The sequence below is a fragment of the Lonchura striata genome, chromosome 6, assembly GCF_046129695.1.
Source record: "Lonchura striata isolate bLonStr1 chromosome 6, bLonStr1.mat, whole genome shotgun sequence".
NCBI classification, from domain to species: domain Eukaryota; kingdom Metazoa; phylum Chordata; class Aves; order Passeriformes; family Estrildidae; genus Lonchura; species Lonchura striata.
In genome coordinates this window covers 32,835,183-32,856,577 of record NC_134608.1, presented here as the reverse complement: position 1 = coordinate 32,856,577, position 21,395 = coordinate 32,835,183, and the positions used below count along the sequence as shown (strand labels likewise).

Below are 21,395 nucleotides of genomic sequence, written 5' to 3'. Positions count from 1 at the left end.
TAAGCGTTAACTAAAGCCAGCTTAAATGAAATAAACAAAAACCCGAAGTCTAAAGCCTGAATTTCACCTCTCCTAAAACTTAACTTCTTGTTTATAAATACCTTGACACATCTGTAGCAGACATCTTCTTCCGAAAAGTGAATGCCATTTTTTTCCTTCCTGAACTTCTTGAGACCTCCTGCAGATAGACTTTGAGATGGTCCTTGATCTTTAGAAGCCATGTCTGTTTTCCTCCGAGTTCAGTGTAAGACTTTGCTCCATGAGTGAAAAATCTAATGCAGGTCATTGCAGCACGGACATGATCCTGGAATAAATGCACTCACCACTAAGATGGACCACAGGACCCCACCTTCAGTAATCACTGTCTGCACTGAAGGTCTCACACAAAGCAGGCAGAGCTCTGTTTTCTTTAATACAATATGCCAGAGCCATGAAATCAATCAGGTCAGCTTTAGTAAGGCTCAGGCCTTTTTATGTTCTCTAAGACTGTAAAGAGGCAAAAATATACTTTTCCAGCATGCAGGTTTAGACCAAAGTAAATAAGCAAAAGTCTGACAGTATTCAGCATTTCATTGAAAGAGATGGCACTGTCCCTCAACTTACCTTCATGAACTGTTGCAGCTCATACAGAATATGGTAATAGTTCTTTCTTTGCAGGTATTTGCAGGCTGCAATCAAGTAGACTCCCCAGCTTTCCAATCCTGGATCAATGGTTTCCAGCAAGTTCTCCAACATATGCAGTTTTCCACTTTCATAACTTGGAATGAAAATCCCTTCAATAAACACTTCTGATGGGGATTCCTACACAAACAGAAAGTTGCTTGAAGCAAAGCCTCTGTAGCTTATTTTCCTTATGTAATATATAGGTATATTATATGACAGAGATCATAAAATTAATAAATAACTGACACTGGAAGGGATTTCTGGGAGTTATCTTGTTCAAAACCCCACTCAAAGAATGACTTCCAAGTTAGGTCATGCTGCTCTGGACCTGTCCTGTCAAGTTCTGAGCAAGACAAAGTTAACAACAACCTCCCTGTGGCCCTGGTCCTCTCCAAATATATGCACCAAAAAAAAACCCCAAAACAAACCCCAAACCTTTTTCTTTATATCCAGTTGGAATTTCCTTTCCTCCCAATTGTGTCCACTGTCTCTTACCCTTATACTGGGCACATAGGAGATAAGCATGGCTCTCTTTTTGCTATAATCACCCACTTGGTAGCTGAAAACAGCACACACAGATCTTCTCTTGCCTTTTCTTCCAGCAGGAAAAAGCTAGCTCTATCACCCTCCTCAAGTATCAGGTGTCTCAGGCCCCTAGACACTTTGGTGGCCTTCAATTAGACTTGCTGCACTTTCGCAGTGTCTGTTTTGTACATGGAAACCCAGGACTGGGCATAGTTGCTCGGATGAAACCTCACAAGTAGTGACCTAAGGAGGATATTTACTCCCCTTGACCTCTTGACTGTGGTCTTGCAAATGCAGCCTCGCATGTGCTTATTTCCACAGTAACATTAATATGTCTTGACAAGGCCACCACAAAAAAAAGTTTTAAAAGCTCGATATGAAATTCTTGGATTTTTTTTTGTGTCTCAGAGCAAGAGACAAGTGACAAAGTCTGTACACGTAAACTGTCTCTAAACAACCAACTGCAAAATGTTTAGTCAGAAGCTCACTACCTTACTTTGCTTTAGGGGAACAAACCCTCCTCTCTGGTTTGTATGATTACTACCAGTTCCTTGTCCAAAACTTCCACATCAAATTGTCTGTCTAGAGTATTTTCCAAGTCTGCTACTTAAGACGTGAAATTATGTCACCTACATTGTGAAAATATGCAACTTTTCTTAAAAGCAGATTTAAACTGATGTAAAGGATAAATTTAAAAAGATAACTCAATATGCAGATGACTGTAAGATGTTAGAATGACTGATGGTACAATGAGAAAGCAGAGTGGATAAGGCACCTTTATTTTCTATTAACAAACCTCATAACCAGATAAAGATAATGGAAGTTGGTGTTTCAAGTTGTACATTCTTCATAAGAGTTATTTCAAATAATAGTAATAAAAAAAATCAGTAATTCAAACACAAGCACAGCAACTTAGAAAAGGAAACATCACACTCTCACAAGCTGGTGAGATATAATGGATTCACATGTCCTAAGAAGCACCCTTAATGTCTTAGTAAGAACCTGGAATAATTTCTAGATTTAACTGTAGTTTAGAACCAACAGAACTGTTTACTCCAGAGATACTTAAGTCCTCTTATATTATGCAGTTTCCTTAAGTGAGAGCTGGGAACCACATTTTGGGTTCCCTAGACTTCTGTCCTCTGTATTCCCTTATATTCCTTATGGTTACAGAAGTGCAAAAATAGGTAATCTGATTCAACAAACAATACCATGAGACAGAGACAAAGGGATAGGGAGTAGTGTCTAATGTTATCTGCACCCTGGAATTCAAAATTTTCCTTCTCTCTTCTGAACTCTATGACAAGAGTCCCAGGTTTCCAACTTCGTAGAAAAGACAAAGTGCTGTTGATACAGGACCTCTATAAAAAGAACCAAAACTGCATGCTCTTTTTGTATCTGTATAGATCAGTGTTGCTCTTCTGTCTCCCTGAATTCCTGCCAGTCACTGGATAGTTTGTATAACAGCATTTCAGGACCTCAGCAAACTCCTGTGCAGAAAGCCACCCAAATACTGCACGATGCTCATTGCTGCTTTTCAAATTTCAGTTTTGGTGATGAAAATTGAATTACTCACCTTATTTAGCAAGTGAAGCAGTGCTTCTCTCATACAGTCATGCCTCATGTAAAAGCTTATTATTGCCAGATTAGTGCTGTAACTGTGTAAATAGAACAAGCACTCCTGATAATAGCTGTTGTATTGAATCTTCCCCTCACACATCATCTCCAGGGACAGACTTCTTGTTCTCAATGTTGCTTCAAGTTCCCTCAATGTAGCAAAGTAATCATCATCCTACCATTAACACAGAGAATCAATGATAGGTGATCAGCAAGAGAAAATCTTCTCAGATAGGTCTTGTCACTCAGCCCTGAAGAATTTCTTTACTGTTGTTTTTAAAACAGGTATTGCTTCAGAGGGGTGAGAATCCAGCAATGCTTTTTAAAAACACTAGACTGGAACCCTGCTACCAACAGATGTGTTGAATGTTGCTGTACCCAGCATAGCTGTTTCCAAGGACAGGTAGAAGGCTTCCTTAAAAAAATTCCAATGTCAACAGCTACTTTAACAACCCAGTTCAAAGAGACTTTTTTATTCTCCTAAAATATGTACTTTGTTTTTCATCATCATGATTATCCAGTTAATTTTTTGTAATTTTAAAGTAATTTTTTGGTACCTAATCAGAATTCCAAACCATTTAGTAGTAGTTTTTGACAAGAGTGGGAAAGCATTTGAAAGTCTTTGAACTTCTGTAAAGTTACCAGAGTTTCAGCAGAAAAATCACATCATTGCAGCATCACAAAATATTGCTGAGATTGAATTTACCCTCCTTAGACTGTAGTAATAGTACATTATCCAGTACAGCCTATTTCCCCCAACAAAGCATATCCTAAATTGCTATAAAATCCTATAATCTCTCAGGCATCACTTCAATGTGATGAAACAGCTAACGAATTTCTCAACAATATTCAGCTTGCAATACACAATCAGGACAAAGAAGGAAAATAAACATCCTAACAGCTGCTATGATAACATGCATTGCTGTAAGATGTGTACTAAACCATAATTACTTGGCCTTGCCATAACCCCTCAGAGTAGACACAGAAGATTCTTACTGCGATGAGTACTGGTTTCACTGTGGACTCCAGGTACTGTATCACATCCTGGACCAGCCTTGAACCATGGTTCAGCTGGTTTAGATCCATGGGTGGCTTTAAACATCGGTTAAACTTCTCTCTTGCTGAAGTTAAATTTCCAGCTTTAAGGCACGCCATGCCCCAGGCATGCCACACTCCACCTGGATCCAATCCAGATTTTGTAGAAACCTAAATTCAAAATCATTTGTTAATATTGCAACACAATCCCAGTACAGCAAATAGAAAAAACGGCTTATCAGTCTGTGATTCTGACCTTTCTCATCCTAGACCACGTTTCCCATTAAAAACGAACAACTAAAAAACCGTATGAAAAACCTGTGCTGATTATTTGCACATTACTAGCACTAAAGGCCAACTACCAAAACACCCATGTGTTGGAACTCAAAATGTCCCTCAGACATTTTTAGAGGTTCCAGGGCCCAGTCAGAAGCATTCGAGACCCTGGCAAGCATCTAGAAACAGCTGTAATTTTGAGTTTGAGCCTTAGAATGATTTACCAACTTTGCAGGAAGAAGTCACAAAAGTTTAGAAATTATAGTAAAAATAGTTACAAAGTAAAAAGAAAAAAAAATTTAGTGTTGTACAGGGGGGTTTTAACACCTGTACAAGAGGGTTTTTACTTTGTACATGAGGGTCAGAAGTTTTTAGAGAGATTCTTGGCCGGGGCCAAGAATCCTCTTGGCCCTTCTTTTTTCTTCCTTACCTCCATATTTTTGGTGATGTTGGCACTTACAAATTAGTTTAAAATAGAAGAACACCATTTAATATAAGTAGTAAGTATTAAAGAAAAACCATAAACATTTATCACATAATATACCATATTAAAGATAGCAGCAGCCCGGGGCGGGAGGAGAGAAGAAGTCAAAGGACAAAGAAGATGTCAGGGGTGTGTGTACCTCTGCCTAAACTGCTGACCAAACCGTAGTAGCCAGAGAAGACAATCTTTTAGATAGCTTATAATAAACTACCTTAAGACCAAAAAACAACAGACTGCTAAGTTTTTCTTTAGAAGCACATGTTAAAAGAGAGACTTTTCCACCACACAGAACCCCTAAACCAGGCCTGGGTTCCGTCACACATGCTCTCCAAATGTGGAAGTATTTTTTATTGTGTAAGTTTAAACTACTGTTTATCTGGGAAATTTCAGTTCCTGAGTTCTAAACCAGGACATTTTCACATCTACTTTTTGAAAGCGGATGATTTTCACAGAGCGGAATTCACCAGATTTGTGGTTTTAAAAAAGGCAACAGAAGATGCTTCATGAACTGTCAAGATATTTTTTATTTCACACAACTTTGCTGATAAAATTTACTCCTGATTTTCTTTAGTAGACCTAAAGCTCTTTTAGCTGCCTTTAAACAAGAACTATTTCTATTCAAATAGGTCATCTATTCTTGCTGTTTATTACTGCTTAACAAATCTTAATACTATTTATAGTATCATAATCCTGTATGGTTTTACAAAATCCTGAGAGCAGGATTAGATCATGATAAACCACATATATAGGTGTACAGATATGCCAATACTGCTGATTTCCAAGTAAATGGTTGGGAAAGGTGCCTTACCAATGTTTGCTGTCAGATTATAGACAAATACAATCTAACATTTAAGCTTCAGATAAAGTCCTGACACAAAGGGTGTCTCATCCCTTCTTGCAAGGCTGCAAGATTCCTTGCAGTTAACTCAAAGAATGCATTTAATTACTTCCTTGCAGTTAGTCCATTCCAATATTAACTGTACCAGGGAACAAGGCTGCTTATCCTTCCCTTCTGCAGCCTGCTCCACAGCAGGACATTTCCATCTCAGAAATTTTTCCCGTGTTCAGAAAATTATTTCTTCCATGTTTAGAAAATTAATCTCAGTTTGTAACTGTTTAAATATTGCCCATTTCACACATGACATCCATGTGAATTCAGGAGGGAGGAAAACAAAAACCATCACAGAAGAATTAACATTGAGATCCCTCCGCTGTGTTACCTCTATAGCTAGTTGATAGTATTCTGCTTCCAAAAGCTGATTTCTCAATCTTGTTACTGCTGCTGGGAGAAGGATCTGATCCAAAGATGGCACTGGACGGTAGGCAGCAGCAACCAAAATATTCAACACATCCACTTTGCTGATGTAGCTAGAGGTTAAAGAAATACATATGCTTTCACTATTACTATACATCAAAGGACTTGATGCAAAGACAACTCTTAGGACACTGGTTTCTAATCACGAGGACACCAGGTTTCTCTATCCATCATACTATCCCTTCAGAGTATTTTTTTATTGTTTGGGGTTTCTTTGCCATGTTCAGTGTAACTTGCTGACTGAAGACACCAGCTATTTCTTACTAAAATCAACATAGTACATGTGAAATTTATATAGCACATCTGCCACCTCAAGCTCTGCAGGACAAAACGTGAGGCAGTGCAAAATGTTCATTCTCAAGAAGCACAGGTTTAATATCCCGTATTAAAATACAGATTGAAAGGAGATACACAACAGCAAAAGCGAAATATGTACCCATCTTTGTGCATAATTTCTTCCCAGTCAGAGAATTCTCTCAGTAATTAAGTAGTCTTATTACTTGAACTTCTATTTGAACTTTCCCATTATTCCTGCATTATGAACTTCTCATTTGAGCTGGTCCACAGTACAAACACAAAGTAACCCTTCCACCTCCACTCCTCAATGAAAAAAGATAATAATCTTGACAGTACCACAACACATCCTAGTGAATATCTGATTAGAGTCACCTGTCACAGAGAGCTAGGTCCTGGCTCCTTCCAGCTTTTACAAACATCATTTTGGCACTGAAGAGCAATTGTTTCATGATGTCCATGAGGAGTCCAGCATCCACCTCAGGATTAGTGAGCCCTTGGGACAACCTGCAGCAGTGTTCTATCAGCTGGTGGCCACACACTATGCTGTCGCTGTGCAGGGTAAGGATGGCAATACACAAGGAAGAGCTGGGAGCCTGACAATTTGAGGGAAGACAGATAAATACAGGTAGTTCTCCAGTGAACTGCTGATTGGACTATATTGGACTCTCTCGTGAGCTCACCTGTTCATAATAAAATTCACTGCGTACAATTTCATTCTCCTCCTCATTCAGGGAAAAAATCCATTCAAGATCAGTTGCCTTGGATGTTCGCACCACTGTGGAATACTCATTATTAGAAGCTTCTACAGCAAAAAAGAAAACACCAGGTAAAATCATTGCACAAGAAGCAAGAAATCCAGCTAAAGACACACAATGCAGAACATTCCTATCTCTCAAAAAACAGTCATCTATAGTCCTCTCATTGTGCCATTTCCTACCAGCATCACACATCTAGCCCACATCACAGAAACATTTCCTTCCCTCAGCAGGCTGCCACATCATATCTAAACTTACTGTCACTGTTACCAAAAACTGGTCCCAGTAACATATTTTCAAATTATTTTTTAACTCTTATGCTACTTGGCATCAAGCATAGCAGCTTTCCCTCTTTAGCCTCCCTTTAGGCAATTTATTTAATATTTCTGAGCAGGAAGGAACTGGAAATATGAGAGCTGTGGGTTTCAGCTTAAAGTGGAAAATAAAAAACAGTTGTAAAAGAAAGGGTAAATTGATTCAACCACTTCTATGTTCTTTCCAAAATTCAGGTGACTTGCCCATGGAGTCCATGAGCTTTAGGCCAAGCGATTTTAAGATGACCTAACTCCTTATGTAAAATTTTCCTATAAAATAGTACTGCAGAAAATTTGAGTTCTAATCAAATTATTCAAGAAATATAATTACTGTGAAAAGTAGTTTTCTTTCCTCCACATTAAGGAAATACTTGGTTTGAAATTTGTAACCTAGAATAGTTATAAATGAAATACTGTCTGTCATCTGAGTGTAGCTGAAAGCTCACAAGCCCTCTAATGATCAAGTTTGTGACTGCAGTTCCAAAAAAAACAATGGGCAATCTCACAATGCCAAGAAATGGAGAATAATGACAATTTGCTGCTCTTGCCCCAATCAGCTTCCTCTGAAAAAAAAATTTAGAAAGTCTCAAAATGTACTCATTTAGAATTTACATCCCTTTTCAGAGTGTTGAGTAACTCTACAACTGTAGGGTGAATTTAAAAAAACCCAAAGCAACCAAACCAAAACCCAACACACCCCCTGCACTTTTCCAAGTTGAACTGGAAACTGAGTTGGCACAAAAACTAAGCTAGAAAATATCTGATAAGCCTTCTTCACAGTCCCCCCCCCGATAAATTAGAAAAGCCAAATAAAAATAAAACTCCCTCTCAAATCCAAGGATTTTCACATTTTTCTTATCCAGTCTTATTGAATGGTTCACATAGGTCCAGTGATGTGCAGCAATGCTACACAAAAGCTACATGTCAGCTGTTTCAGTCTTGAAACAAAGGTAATGGTAAAGCAAATTTCCATCAACAGCAGGGGAAAAAATTTTCAAATAGCCCATTATACTTTAAAAGGGAAGAAATAAGAAAAAATATTCCTATTTTCTTTGTTATTACACAAATGCAAATATTGCACCATGTTTCATGCTACTGTTCTAAGCGTTTCAACTGTGTCTTGTTCTGACAAAATTTCACATCAGTGTAGGAAAAATTTGCAATCATCCAAAACACCAAAACCCGTAAAAAACTCCTGAGAAAAAATGGCAGAGAAAAAGTCAATTAAATTTTGCTATTATTCCTGAAGCTTAAGATACTAGATTTGGAAACTGAGGCACCAAAATGCAATTACTATTTTCACACAATCAACAGAGGAGATGGAACTCAGGACACAACCAGACCCATGAGAGTGGCCTCATCCTGTGCTACCTCTTGGCAGCATGGGGTATAAAACACCACAGCCCACTGCAGTGGTGCTCAGTATTGTACTGTCATGGTTTATAAAAAGAGGTTTCCTCAGCAATGCTCTGTAGTGAGCTAATTAAATCCTACTCACATTACTGCCTCTCACTTACTGTTTCTAGAATGAAAAGGGGGTTCTCCAACTCTTTTTCAGTTCCTTTCTATAACACCCATCCAACAAATTCAATATTGGCTCAGATAGCTCTCCTAAGTCTCAATTTTCATTCACAGAAGTTTGAAATGCTCAATTTCAGCCTGCACACGCAAAAACCACCAGAGATATTTTGTAACAGAACTTCTGATCACCCTTTAGCTGCAACTAGGTATATCAGCTTCTAGTATCTAACTCCTAATCAGGCACTTTAAAAAATTGAGGTTTAACATCACTCCATTCCTTACCTTCCACTTGGTCCTGATCTTCTTTTCTACTGTAATAAAATGACAGAAAGAACCATCATGCCTACTCCAGCACATTGGGGGAAACATGGTTTTATGGCAGATATCAACATGGCTACCTTCCTCAGAACATTGTTCTGTAAAAATGCAACATCTATCCCTAGTTGTCCTTTTCAACACACTGCCCTGCCCCTAATCCCTTCTGCTTGGAAATCTAAGATTCTGCCTCTGTACTGTTGTATTTCAACTACACTAAGTATTGGCTCTTATGACCTTCAGTAGGAACAGCACTGTTGCACACATCGTAAAAAAGCAGACACTGAGAACAAGAAGAGCCCAGTATCAGGACATGTCAGAGTTAAAATTAAGCATTTGGTATCCAAATGTCTGCTCTTAGAACTTAGTTGGATTTGATACACAAACAGGGAGAGTATTAAAAACTCCAGACAAGTAATTAAAACCTGGCAGGTGGTATTCAAGCATCGTGCTGAGTGCTGCTGGCCTAATCTGGCAATGTAAGCAACCATTCTGACACAAGCTGTTCAGCTGCAAATGACTGCTTGTTTTTTCACAGGTTCCTCTTCAGATTTGCACAGAATTGCTCTTTTCCCAGGAAGCCTGCTGATACTGCCATAGTAGGTACTGCTATCTGCAGGCTTGATAGGAAAAGGGGAAATGAAAGAATGGCTGGAAAGGGTAAATCTTACTCTCTGTGACCTAGTGAAGCCTGTTTAAGGTCACAGAGAATAAAACTCTTTTCAGCTGCACTTTTCACCAGCTAGCCTGTGTACACACAATGAACTTCAGTCCAATTCTCAGCTGAAAGCAACCATATAATGAAAATCTGTCATCACAGCTGTCCCTTTCATTAAAGGCAGCTTCAAAGCTTATCTAATCGGAAATTTGCTTTTTAATTCCCAAGGGTTCAGGGAGCCATAACTGAAGGATTATGGAATAAACTAAAACACTGATATGTTCAGCAGAGCTAGTAAATATGCAATATTAATCCAGAAGTTGAGTATACTGCCAGGAACTTTGTCACACTGTAGCAAGTTGTGCTATGTTTTGCATCAAAGCATTCAATTCTTAGGTTAGTGATTAATTGGTGCTTAAAGAATTACTGATAGTTAAAGAATTAAAGAATTTATTGCCAGGCCCTCCAATGTTCTAGCCAATGTGAAAAGTAAAGTGAGGCATAAGGAACATTCCCACACCTATCAAACCTGAAAATCCCAACAACTGGAGGCCAAATGGCTGATGTTACATTATCCAGATAAATCAAAATGCTTATGTCTCTCTAATTCCATTCATCCACTCTGCTGAAAATTGAGAACTAGGGCAGAAGGACTTACACGCTTGTGTCTTGCACCAAGCCAGGCATGTTTTCTCTGTTGTAGTAGCTATAGCATTGATCACACACACGAGACAGATTTTCTCTGCAAGTTTCTATTTCCATTTTCTTGGTGGAGCAAGAGCTGCACACCAGCCTGCCACAGCGCCTGCAGTGATGGCGCCTGTTAAACTAAGCACAAGAGGTCATGGATGAGCCACAAAGAGAATTTACTGAAGTCTGCTCATTACTTGTGAGTAAACTTATTCCACTTGAAGAGAGGAAACACCATGCAGGATAAGGCTTTTCAGAATTATACAGTGATTTATTCTCTCTGCTAAAATTCCTTTTTGAAGCATAGCAAAGGAAAAAAAAAAAAAATCAAACCCCAAACCCAGAGGTCAGTATTTAAAATACGTTTGCAGCAGCCTTGGGCTTTCTATTACTTAAATTATCCCAGTTTTGATCATAAAGCTAATTAGATAATGTCCTGGAAAATTTAAAAGCTCTAGACTATTTTTCCTGACACCATTGTAGAAATTTCCAAATTCAAAAGCAGCAGATACTTTTGAGAAAACAGTACTATTTCTAAGCAGCAGAAGATAACAAATTGCCAGCACACCTGCAAAACCAAAAATTAATATTCTCAGAGCACCCATACAGTTCTCAAGTACTCTATGAAACAATAGTTTTTAGAAAAGTGTAAACAACAGCAAAGATTTAATTTTCTATACTCATAATCTGAATCATATAGTGATCATGTTATTTCTTGCCAGCAGTGTCAACTAGACAGCCCCCTGGAATATTAATACTGCTGTTGTTACACATGTTTGAGATCCCATATTGTCTTCTCTCTCATGACCAGATTTCCTCTTTAGACTCTATCACTTCACAGAACTCTGCAAGGAGCTAACTGTGCCAGTCTCTTCGACCATTCTAAATAGAAACCAATGGTTAAATACCAAAGGACTGGCAATCTTGTAGAGCCCATGGTGATGCAGACAAACCAGCTAAAGTAGTCCAGGTCTTTCAGGAAATAGACTATAAGGAAGTGCTCATATTAAGGTCATAGTTCTAGGAATGTCTACTTCATTTTTGCTCCTTACCATAGTAAAGCGTTCGGTTTTGCAAACCATACATATTGTTTCAGTATCATCAGGTATCCATTGCTGCTTTGGTGGTGGCTTCTCAGGAGGCACAAATTCTTGAGGAAACAAATTCTGAGGCAGACTTCTGTCTCTAGGACTTGCAGATATGGTTACACCTGAAAATAAGCCAGGCCAAGAAAAATATGTATTGGGATTTAAGCTGTTAATAGAGTCTCAAGTACCAAAAAATACTACAGACTCAATGAGGCTCAAAGATCTTTCTGCCTCACCAGATGACTACTATCATTATCTCTCAGCTAGGCATGGCAGAATAACACCGTGTAAGGAATATATATGCTTTAAATCTACGATTGTAAACTTATTGCTCTGACAAGCAAGAGAATATACTTATTAAGAGACCTTTTCCACAACCATAAGAGAGGTATAAGACAACATGGGAACATCTGTTCCTGTATCACAAGCAGAGACTTGAAGGAGGAAGAAAAAAATACCATGGTCATTGGATACCAAAAAGTAATACAGGATAAAATAGAATCTTAAATTTAGCCAATGAAGACTGGGAGTTTCCTTTGTTATCTCAAGGGAGATGTGGTATAGCTAGCAACAGCCTAGCCCTCCCTATTTTGCTTGCCTTTTCAATCTACTAAGGGAAAATCAATTCACAGAGGCAGGAATTTAAATGTGGCCTTTGGCATCTTCGACCCCAACAATGAAATACTCATTGAATGAAGTTTACAGTATTAGATAGGCTTTTAGTTCATATGATATGAGACAGTTACACTACAGATTAATTAAAAAGTTCAACACGTCATTGTAGCCCTGCAAGCCACCTTCTGTGTACATGTATATTAAACTACAGAAGAACAAAAAAATCTCCATTTCACTAAAGCTAACTTATTCTCACTCAAGTAGATACCAGATTGCAAACAAACATTAAAGGACCATGCATTCAAGTTTTTTAACAGGATAGAGATATTAGACTGACCATTATAAGAAAAAAACTGAAGAGGTACAGAGCCAAATCCAAAACACCGCTGTCACTTGATGTAAGCAAGAAGTGTCTTCATTTCAGGATACAGAAGCAGGAAATAGTTCAGACACCCTAAACTGTAGATCAGGATATAATTCTGCAGCCCTAGTCCAGGCCCATCACTTGCTAAAAATCATCACCTTTGGAGGTCTGAAGATATTCTGTTAGTCTTTCCCTAAGAGCACATGAGTTGTTGAATAGAATCTGCAGAAGATTTTCTGGTTGTTTCTTAGCTACAAATACTCTCCAGTTGTTCTGTCTTAAATTACTTAGTTTCCATTTCTCTGTGTCTGAGAACTGTGAGTGGAACCTCTCAGACAAGACAAGGTGTGCTATTTTCCTCAGGTCACAACAGTGATCCTAGGGGAAAAAAACTTCAAGGACTGTAGAATGGCATACCCAGTGAAAGAACTGGGAGAAAATGGCTGGGAGGGGTTGATCTCCGCTGGAGAACGGGTTGGGCATCGGTTAGCGCAATTGTATTATACAGCATTTGTTTTCCTTGGGTTTTGTTCTTCTTTTCAAGTTTTCTCATCTCCCTTTTCATCATCATCATTACTATATTTTACTTCATTTCAGTTATTAAACTGTCCTTATTTCAACCCACAAGTTTAACCCTTTTCCAAATCTCCTCTCTCTACATCCCACCTGTGAAGGGCCTGGTGGGAGAATGATGAAGCAGCTGTGGTTGCTGCTGAGGTTAAACTCCAACAGGCACCAAGGTCTTAACCTTACCAGTAAAGCTGACAGGAGATAGTTCTGATGATCCTGATTTAGACAATGCTTCACACTCCAATACCTGATTGAGACTTTCTTGAATACGTACCAGAGAATCTAGGACAAAGAGAAGAAAGAGGATAAAAAAAGTCAGAGGACAATACTGGTCAATACATCTACCTGTTTTCAAGAAGATTAGAGGAATCCTTTCACAGGAGTATGTAAGAAGGTCAGCACAAAACAGGGCTGTTTTGTATGCAAATTAGTCCGCAGCAATTAATGCCAAATTGTATAAAATTCAATTACCTAAAACACAAAGAAAAGGGATTATTATCAAAGCAAAGGAGTAATGACAGCTATAGGAACAATACAGCAGAGATGTGAAAACAATTGGTTAATACAAGATGTTCATGGCAAATATTAAATGCTTCATATTGCAGTGGAAGGAACATGCATACTTGCAAAGTTAGAGACCATTTGGCAAGAAGAGATAGATAAGTCTGATGCTTTTAAGTTAGCAAGAGCAGCATCTTTAAATCACAAAATGAAGCCAACACTTGGAAACTGGCATAATGTAAACTAGTACCATATCAGCAGTTATAAATAGATATAGATAGGTACAGAACCCCATACATTTTTAATACAGTGACACAAAAGCATTGGAATGGATCTGCAGCACCCTCTGCTGCTCCAGTTCCAAAACCTTAAAAGAAGCCAAGTGCACTAGACTCAAAGACAACATGGATGAGAAAGGATTGGCAAGCCAGAGAGGAGAACTGTAACAAGATTGTTAAACAGAACTACGAGTCTAGAAGATTTCTATATGAAAAAGGAATAGGCCTCTGGTAGGAAGAAGTATTACAGAAGGCTAAATCACTATTCTACTTGAGGGAAGATGTAGCTGGCTGCAGGCTTTAAGAGTGCTTAAGTTGAAAGTGATATTGCATTAAACAGGAGTAAAATAGAACTGATCAGTATTATACAAGAACCTCAATAAGGAACAGCAGAGAAAAGTCTGAGGCACTTCTGGAGCTGTTGGTCCTTGAAAACCTCTATTTACAAGAAAGGCAAAGGCTTTAGAAACATGTTCTGGGCTAGAGGGAGACTGGAGGCACACATCTAAAAAATGTCATGGCATGATTGCTGAAATTATTCTGGGATGATTTTAGCCCTTCTTTCCCAAATGAAAAACAGCATTCTGACAGTTTACCTGATCTCTTTTCTTTTAATGTGAAAGGGAAGCTGAGAGCTTTTTCTGCATACTTGGAAAGCAAACTGTCAATGTCTTCTACAGTAAAACCAATTTCCTGCCCAACTAAGAGCTGGTGCAGTGTCTGCACAGCTACAGCTACCCAGTCCACCTTCATATTCATGAGGAGCTGTTCCAGCATGAGCAGTGGCCTTGAGGAGAGGTGGCAGTAGTTAACACGGGAGAGCTCAGGCAGAGTCAGCAGCACCTGAGACACAAGAAAAAAAATGTTAAATTACATACCTTTAAATATGTGTCTCTGTGATATAAAGACAAGAAACTAGAAGAGTAACTTAGGCAGAGAGTAAGTAACTCTCTGGATGACAGGCAGAGGTCAAAAAAAGGAGGTGGGACTTCTCAGACCAATTCCTACTTCTGTTACAGAATTACTGAGAGGATTTTCAGAATCACTTAGCTTCCACTTTCCATTCTATAAACACTGCCTTATTTCAGAGAATATGCAAGAGTGAAAAACCTTTTGTGACCCTGTGACAAGTATGTTGTAGAAGAGTACAGCACACTCTTTTATTAAAATAAACTTAGAAAAAGCATATTAGCCCAATCCTTATCCTTCTATTATTTGAGGAAATGTTAAGAGGAGAAAATAAAAGCAATTCTCCTCTAGATGGACAGTTAATATGGACACTTTTCAAACTAAGTCATGTCTTCAGAAGGAACAAGTAAAGAAGCAGGCAGCCTGGCAAAACACTATTGTGGCACACACTGGAGCAAGCTGCTGCTTACAGTCCTACACCAAAACAGATGTTACCAAAAGCACTGCATTTTGTTTACATCTAATGCATTCAACTAAGGTAATCTGCTTATTCCCAGGTTGAGCACAGAACCCATGTGACTTCTCTAAAGGGAGTGGCCATTGAGAAAGAGGAGCCCTTGCACCTCTGGAAGGCACTTGGGAGAAACACAAAGTCAAAAAACCACTATACAGGTGGGCGTATGTAGGACACCTGGTGTTACTGACACAGAGGGTAAGTTAAGTACACTTTCTTCTTCACTTTGAACAAAGATGGCAACCTTTCTGATAAACGCCACGATTTTATTTTATTCCACCCTATCCTCTTTCAGCCTGTGTGTTCCTCCACTCCCCACAGCTCAAACACAAGACTGCTTTGGAACGGCAAAAATAGAGAAAAGAAAGAGAAGCTTTAATCCATCTCTAACTTTCCTTTGGATCCTGAGACTCAGAATCTTAGACCTGGTGTAGTGAGAATGCTCTTGTAAAACCTATAGGCTTTTTATATTATGAAAATACTATTCATGACAAAATTATTTATACAGTTATTTAGTGCTGTTAATCCCTCAAGGCAGGCATTTTACTGACCTTTGATCCTATATAGAGTGCCTGGATTTCATTCCGGCGTGCTGTTGTCAGACTGGCATAGAAGTGAGCTGTGAGGTAATCAGCCAAGAAGTGAGAGGCTGCCAAGTTTGGATGCCGGTCCAGGGATTGTTCACTGATGGCAAGGCAAACACCAGGGTCTTCAATTCTTTGTAAAAGCTACAAAACCAAACAAAGCACAGTGAAGCTCTACAACATTCCTGGAAGGCAGCCTTCTGTTTGCAACAGTTTAATACCCTACAGAGTTCCAGCAAGCAAATTAATTCACTCTCTGAGTGACAGCTCCACCATTATTAAAACCAAAAATGTTCACACCTCTAATTTGGGCACTGAAGCTCAGCTGATTGATTCATGTTATTACTATCACTTCTAATTCTTCTGCTTAAGCAGCACTGACATGCTTCATTGTGATTTTTCAAATGAAAGAAGCCTTGTATTTCCACGTAAGTGACATTTATGCTATTAGGTCCAAGAACTAAATTCCCAAGCTGGATTTTTACTTAAGCAGAACAGGGGAGAGCTAGTATTCTAAAAGCTTATCTAAGCAAATTTCTCTTAAGGGTGGAACCAAAAAGACCATGAAAACACACACACTGAAGGCAGGCTAAACAGCTGCCAACTTATTTATCTGTGGAAATGAGGCTGAGAATGTCTTGCTATCACCTGCAATGCCTTTTCCATGTCTCCCATCTCCAGTAAGTGGAGAAGGTGCTCACGGTGAAGGTTGATCAAATCTTCTCTTGGGACAGGATACAAGTGTTCCCATTCCTCACACAATTCATAATCCTAAAGAATTGAAAAAAAAAAAAAGTAAAAACAAAAGGACAAACTCTACCTTCCCTGATACAGATGTTTCTCCCAAAACTCTGATCAAGAGATCCTGTAGTTTAGACTTCTCTCCCAGATTAAAGAAAAATACATTGACAAGGGAAGATGATAGTCAACTTCATCAGTCATAGCCTGCATTTAAAGTACCTTGTTTACCTTACAGTAAACAAGCTAGTTTTCAGACAGACGCTTAAAGCCAGCCAGATTTACAATATGAGCATTTCCCTAATAATCAAATCTGTATTATGATTATTATGCTATTTTAAAATCTTCAAAATTGTAAAAGAAAATACCAGGTTATATCTCAGAGTAAGAGTTTAACTAAAACTTATGAATTATTAATTACATGCAAATCTTGATATTAAACACAGATCTCTATTTGTTCCTGTAGCACAGAACTGTGTAAAGGAATCCTTCCTCCCAAGGTAATCTCCACAGATCATTGTTTTAAGATGCTATTTCAACAAATACATTTAATCAAAGTTTAATGCATTCTAATTCAACAAAATTCACATGATGATGTCTAACCTTTGCTTTCAGAATTATATTCATGACAGCCTGGGGGTCATCAGTGCAGGCTTTTTTCAGATCCTGCCAGTCATTCCACAATGGTTCATTTTGCACATTCAGAATCTGAAAAATTAATATAGAGTAGCACAAATTCTATAATTTTAATTTATGGCAATCAATAGCCTAAGAAAACAGCTGAGCTGATCACATCAAGAGCTGCTTTATAGAACAAAAAACTCAAAAAGGAGACCCACATTTAGACCTTTACAAAGATGACGTAATGCCCTTGCACTCAAAAAAAAAAAAAAACAACTCCACAGTTTACAGTTTTCACAGATGTGAGTCTACAAAGCACATTTATAAGGGAAGGTTTTGCTGGCACTAACAGAGAGAACTGAGCTGTCAGTTAGCAGAACTCCCACCAGACAGAGCTCAGCAGGGATGGCTCCTTATTTTGCTATTTGGCTTTTCAGTCCGTGCTGAACTCCAGGGTGGCCTGTCTGACTTAAGGGTATCTGCGCTACCCCGCAGTTAAAAGAACTGACTGCAATACAAACTTGCTCCTTGGACCACCAGTCTTGTACACCATCTGCATTTCTCAAACTTGTAAAATTATTAACTGCCATGGAAAGCTTCCAGATGCTCTAGAATTTGCATAGAATGGAAAATACTTTGCAAAGCAATCAGACTCACATAAATGTTTATATCTAAACATGTCTGTGGACCTGAATGCCAATAGGTGATATGGAAAGTTGTGAAGGGTGGAAGCTGTGTTAACTGGATACTACAGTACTTCACATGAACTGTTTTGGATAAAAGACTTGAAAAGCTCTCAGGATCAAAAAAGAACTAAGGGCTAAAGTTTCTCAGTGGGCAAGCAATATTTACTTCCTGCTGCCTATTTCATCTCACTGGTTATTTGAAGAATGACTTTGTACCTTTTGATAAACCTGAAGTTCTTTCTTCCTGCTGTGCAGATTGGCTTTTAGTTCATGAGGTATGCACAAATCAGAAATGCAGTAAGCTAGAATTTCCAAACAGGCATCAAGGGGCCACTTGTCCAAACAGCGCAGGGCTAGTCTACTTCTTAACACTGCATTTTTTACTTGGAACAAGTATTGCCAACCATCTTTATCTGTGGAGGAAACAAAATGCTAATTTGAAATTCAGTTGTTATAATTTGGAAAAAAAAAAAATCCTTATCCTTGCTGGATCACATCAACAAAAGAAACACTGACAGTGCTGAAAAATCTTTGTAAGAGTCACCCCAAACATCAAACTTTTGGGAAGCATCCAAAGTTACTATGAGATACTTACTATTCAGACTCCAAAAGGCACCTGTCACAGATCACATCATCCATGCAAAACAATGACACTGCTGTAAGAGATGTTCCATTAACAGTACAATGGTTACTGTGTCCTGATGTGTTCAGCTCTTCACATAAAAATAACACAACAGATGTATTCCAGTTCTTTTGTACTAAATTGGTCATGATTTGCACATTTGTGAAACAGAAACAACACCATCAGAGAAAGCAAATTCAGGATGAAGAAAGGAAAATTATCTATTTCCATCTCCGGATTTGCCCAAGGACCAATACTTTAGTTTCTATGTTTTGATCCAGGCTGCATTCTTTATTAAAAAACAAAACAAAAGGATTAAGGAAAAAAAGCAGGAAAAAACACGACTTAATCCTTCTTACCTTTAGCAGCTGCACAACTCAGCACAGCATCCTTCACACTGACCACTTCCTCCACATCCTGACAGTACAGATCCAAGACCTTAAGAGCTCTGTCCCAATCCTTTGCAGCAAGAGCTTGTTCAAAGACTCCTGTTAATGCTTTAACAGCTGTGGTGGAATGTAATCCTAGGAGAGCCAGAGACATGTATGCCTTGCCAGAGAAGACAGTAGCCAAACTGTTACCTTCCTCTTGATTCCGAAGTGGGTCAAACATAGCAAAAAGAAATCGTTCCAATATTGGGAACTCCTTCAACAATGTCTCACACTCCCTGGTAATCTGTTCCAAGCCTAAGGGCACCTCCCGTTTGCCCCGAAATTCCATCCAAGACAAACTTGATTTGTGAATTTTCTGTATATTAGATGCACTTAGACATGCCACTGTAGCCATTATCTTTGACTGAGACTTCAGGAAGTCCAGGGAGGAGGCAGTCAATGTGTGCTGGCTCAAGTCATTCAGAGAGGATGAGGCCTGAGTGGAGATATCCTCAGAGGTCACTGCAGAATTGTGAATAGGTATTTCAACATCTGGCAGAAAGTGGCAGGCAAACTGGTGTGTCAAGTTGCTGATGTTTGTCAGAAGAGACTTTGCCTGGCTGTTTTGCCTTGCACTGCACAAGGACAGTGGTTCACAACAAGAGTTAACAATGACCTGCTGCACATTCAGGTTCAACCCTTCTTTAGCCAAGAGAGAAGAAAGTCTGTAGGATTGAAAACAGAACCAGCTTACCCAGCACATATAACAGTTACTTGATAATTACATATTTTCATAAATCTTCCAAATGCTTTGAGAACACAAGCCCCCTAATATTCTTCACAGGTACTTACACAAGAAAACTACATATTCTATTTTAACTCTGAGCTTATGCTGCCATTCCTTTACAGAAAAGAAACTTACTCCTCAAACACTGACTTTTACCTAAATGCAAGCTACTAAAATAGTTCACCATTAGCACTCATCTTTTTAAAACCTACCTCATCAAATTAGAGAGTTTCCACACCAACCTAATTTAGTAGTTGCAGTGGAAGGAGTCTAGCTTATCCAGTTTACCTGCTGACCAGGGCAAGAGTCATGCCCAGTATTCTCAATAAAACCTACTGGCCTACTGTATTGTATTACATTGACATGCTGCAAATGCACTCCTCTGAAGTGTCACACAGTTAAAAAAAAATCCACGTAATTTCACTCTCACTTCACAACAGATAGTAATTGTTAAAAATATGGAGTCACTGTTCTCCCAATCAAAAATCTTCAGATTGATGGAGAAGGCACTAAGCTCCTCCCTGCACATCAATCCTTGCAGCATCAAGTGATCAGCTGGTGGAACACAGCAGGCCGTACCACCTGTGATAAGTAGCCGAAGAACTTAATCATGGCTGAGGTAAAAGTCACCAATACCAAAATAACCTACAGGAGTACATAATCTGAAAAAGCACTGACCTGTCAGGATGAACTTGTCTCTCAAAAACAAGCTGGGAAAGCAGCTGAGATGGACTCTGTTGTAACAGTATGAATGGGTTTCCCACTTTCACTTCTGCAGACACATCTTAGGGAAAAAAACACCAGACTATTTATTATAATACAAACACATTAGCTGAATACACTAATCAACTTTTTTTTTAGGAATATAAATTTTAAGGCCCTGAGTCTAAACCACTTTGACTAAATTCACAGAGTTCTAAATTCACATTAGAATGGTAAAATCCAGAGTAAATTGCAAGGCATTTGTGATTATGATATGCCTCTCAATCTAGGCAACATTATGTTGGACATGTTATCAAAACAGGTAGAGCAGAGATTCTTCATCCTTTAAGCAAGATCTAGGTTCAAACAGTTTAGCAACTCTACTTCAAACTTTCACCAAAATAGGTACTTGTGGTGAGAAGTAGAAAACATGCAGAATTATTTCCTGATGAGTCTCTGGATGTAGATCGATGAGTCCATGCTCTATCAATGTCAGTTAGCAAGGGCAGAGGGAATTCACAGGTGTACAGGTACTTTTACAAAGGAGTGAAACCCTGACCACAACTGCTGGAAAGCATTTATATCCACTACTGAATTATGTCAAGTAACTTTGGACACATTCTCCAAAGTTTACCTTTTCCTTTAATCTTCCAACACAATTTCCCCCAAACTCACCCAGCCCTTGAATATTTTTGTGCAATTTTTTGCTTTGGCAGTTAGCCAGTGAGGACTAAGTCATGTCCATACCAAAGTTACAGCTGGCATGGCAGTAACCTGATCTGAACCAGCATGTCTACAAACAGATCTCTGTCCTTTTGTCTTATCCTCTTGGGAAGGTATTCCCTAAAATCAGTACTGTGGTATTTTACATTAGTGCAGCTCAATTAATGCTAACTTTAAAACACAGATAAGCATTTTTACTCCTAGCACAGTGAATTGTTCTGCTCTTCTGACAGCTTTATGTGCTGATGGTACATTCC

At 38.7% G+C, this 21,395-nt stretch overlaps 1 protein-coding gene across 1 annotated transcript in view; it reads right to left on the bottom strand.

Moving 5' to 3' along the window:
• ZFYVE26 (zinc finger FYVE-type containing 26) overlaps window positions 1-21,395 on the bottom strand; it is a 49,136-nt gene that overhangs the window by 7,190 nt on the left and 20,551 nt on the right. The window contains exons 19-36 of the mRNA XM_021537038.3: window positions 20,392-20,497; window positions 18,915-19,651; window positions 18,150-18,346; window positions 17,230-17,334; window positions 16,537-16,659; window positions 15,856-16,032; window positions 14,478-14,724; window positions 13,286-13,384; window positions 11,518-11,675; window positions 10,434-10,603; window positions 9,085-9,113; window positions 6,893-7,014; window positions 6,585-6,805; window positions 5,821-5,968; window positions 3,802-4,011; window positions 2,765-2,980; window positions 604-801; window positions 102-304 (exon numbers count right to left, since the gene is read on the bottom strand). Coding sequence (XP_021392713.2) covers window positions 102-304; window positions 604-801; window positions 2,765-2,980; window positions 3,802-4,011; window positions 5,821-5,968; window positions 6,585-6,805; window positions 6,893-7,014; window positions 9,085-9,113; window positions 10,434-10,603; window positions 11,518-11,675; window positions 13,286-13,384; window positions 14,478-14,724; window positions 15,856-16,032; window positions 16,537-16,659; window positions 17,230-17,334; window positions 18,150-18,346; window positions 18,915-19,651; window positions 20,392-20,497 — 3,466 coding nt within the window. The remainder of the gene's footprint in view (window positions 1-101; window positions 305-603; window positions 802-2,764; window positions 2,981-3,801; window positions 4,012-5,820; window positions 5,969-6,584; window positions 6,806-6,892; window positions 7,015-9,084; window positions 9,114-10,433; window positions 10,604-11,517; window positions 11,676-13,285; window positions 13,385-14,477; window positions 14,725-15,855; window positions 16,033-16,536; window positions 16,660-17,229; window positions 17,335-18,149; window positions 18,347-18,914; window positions 19,652-20,391; window positions 20,498-21,395) is intronic.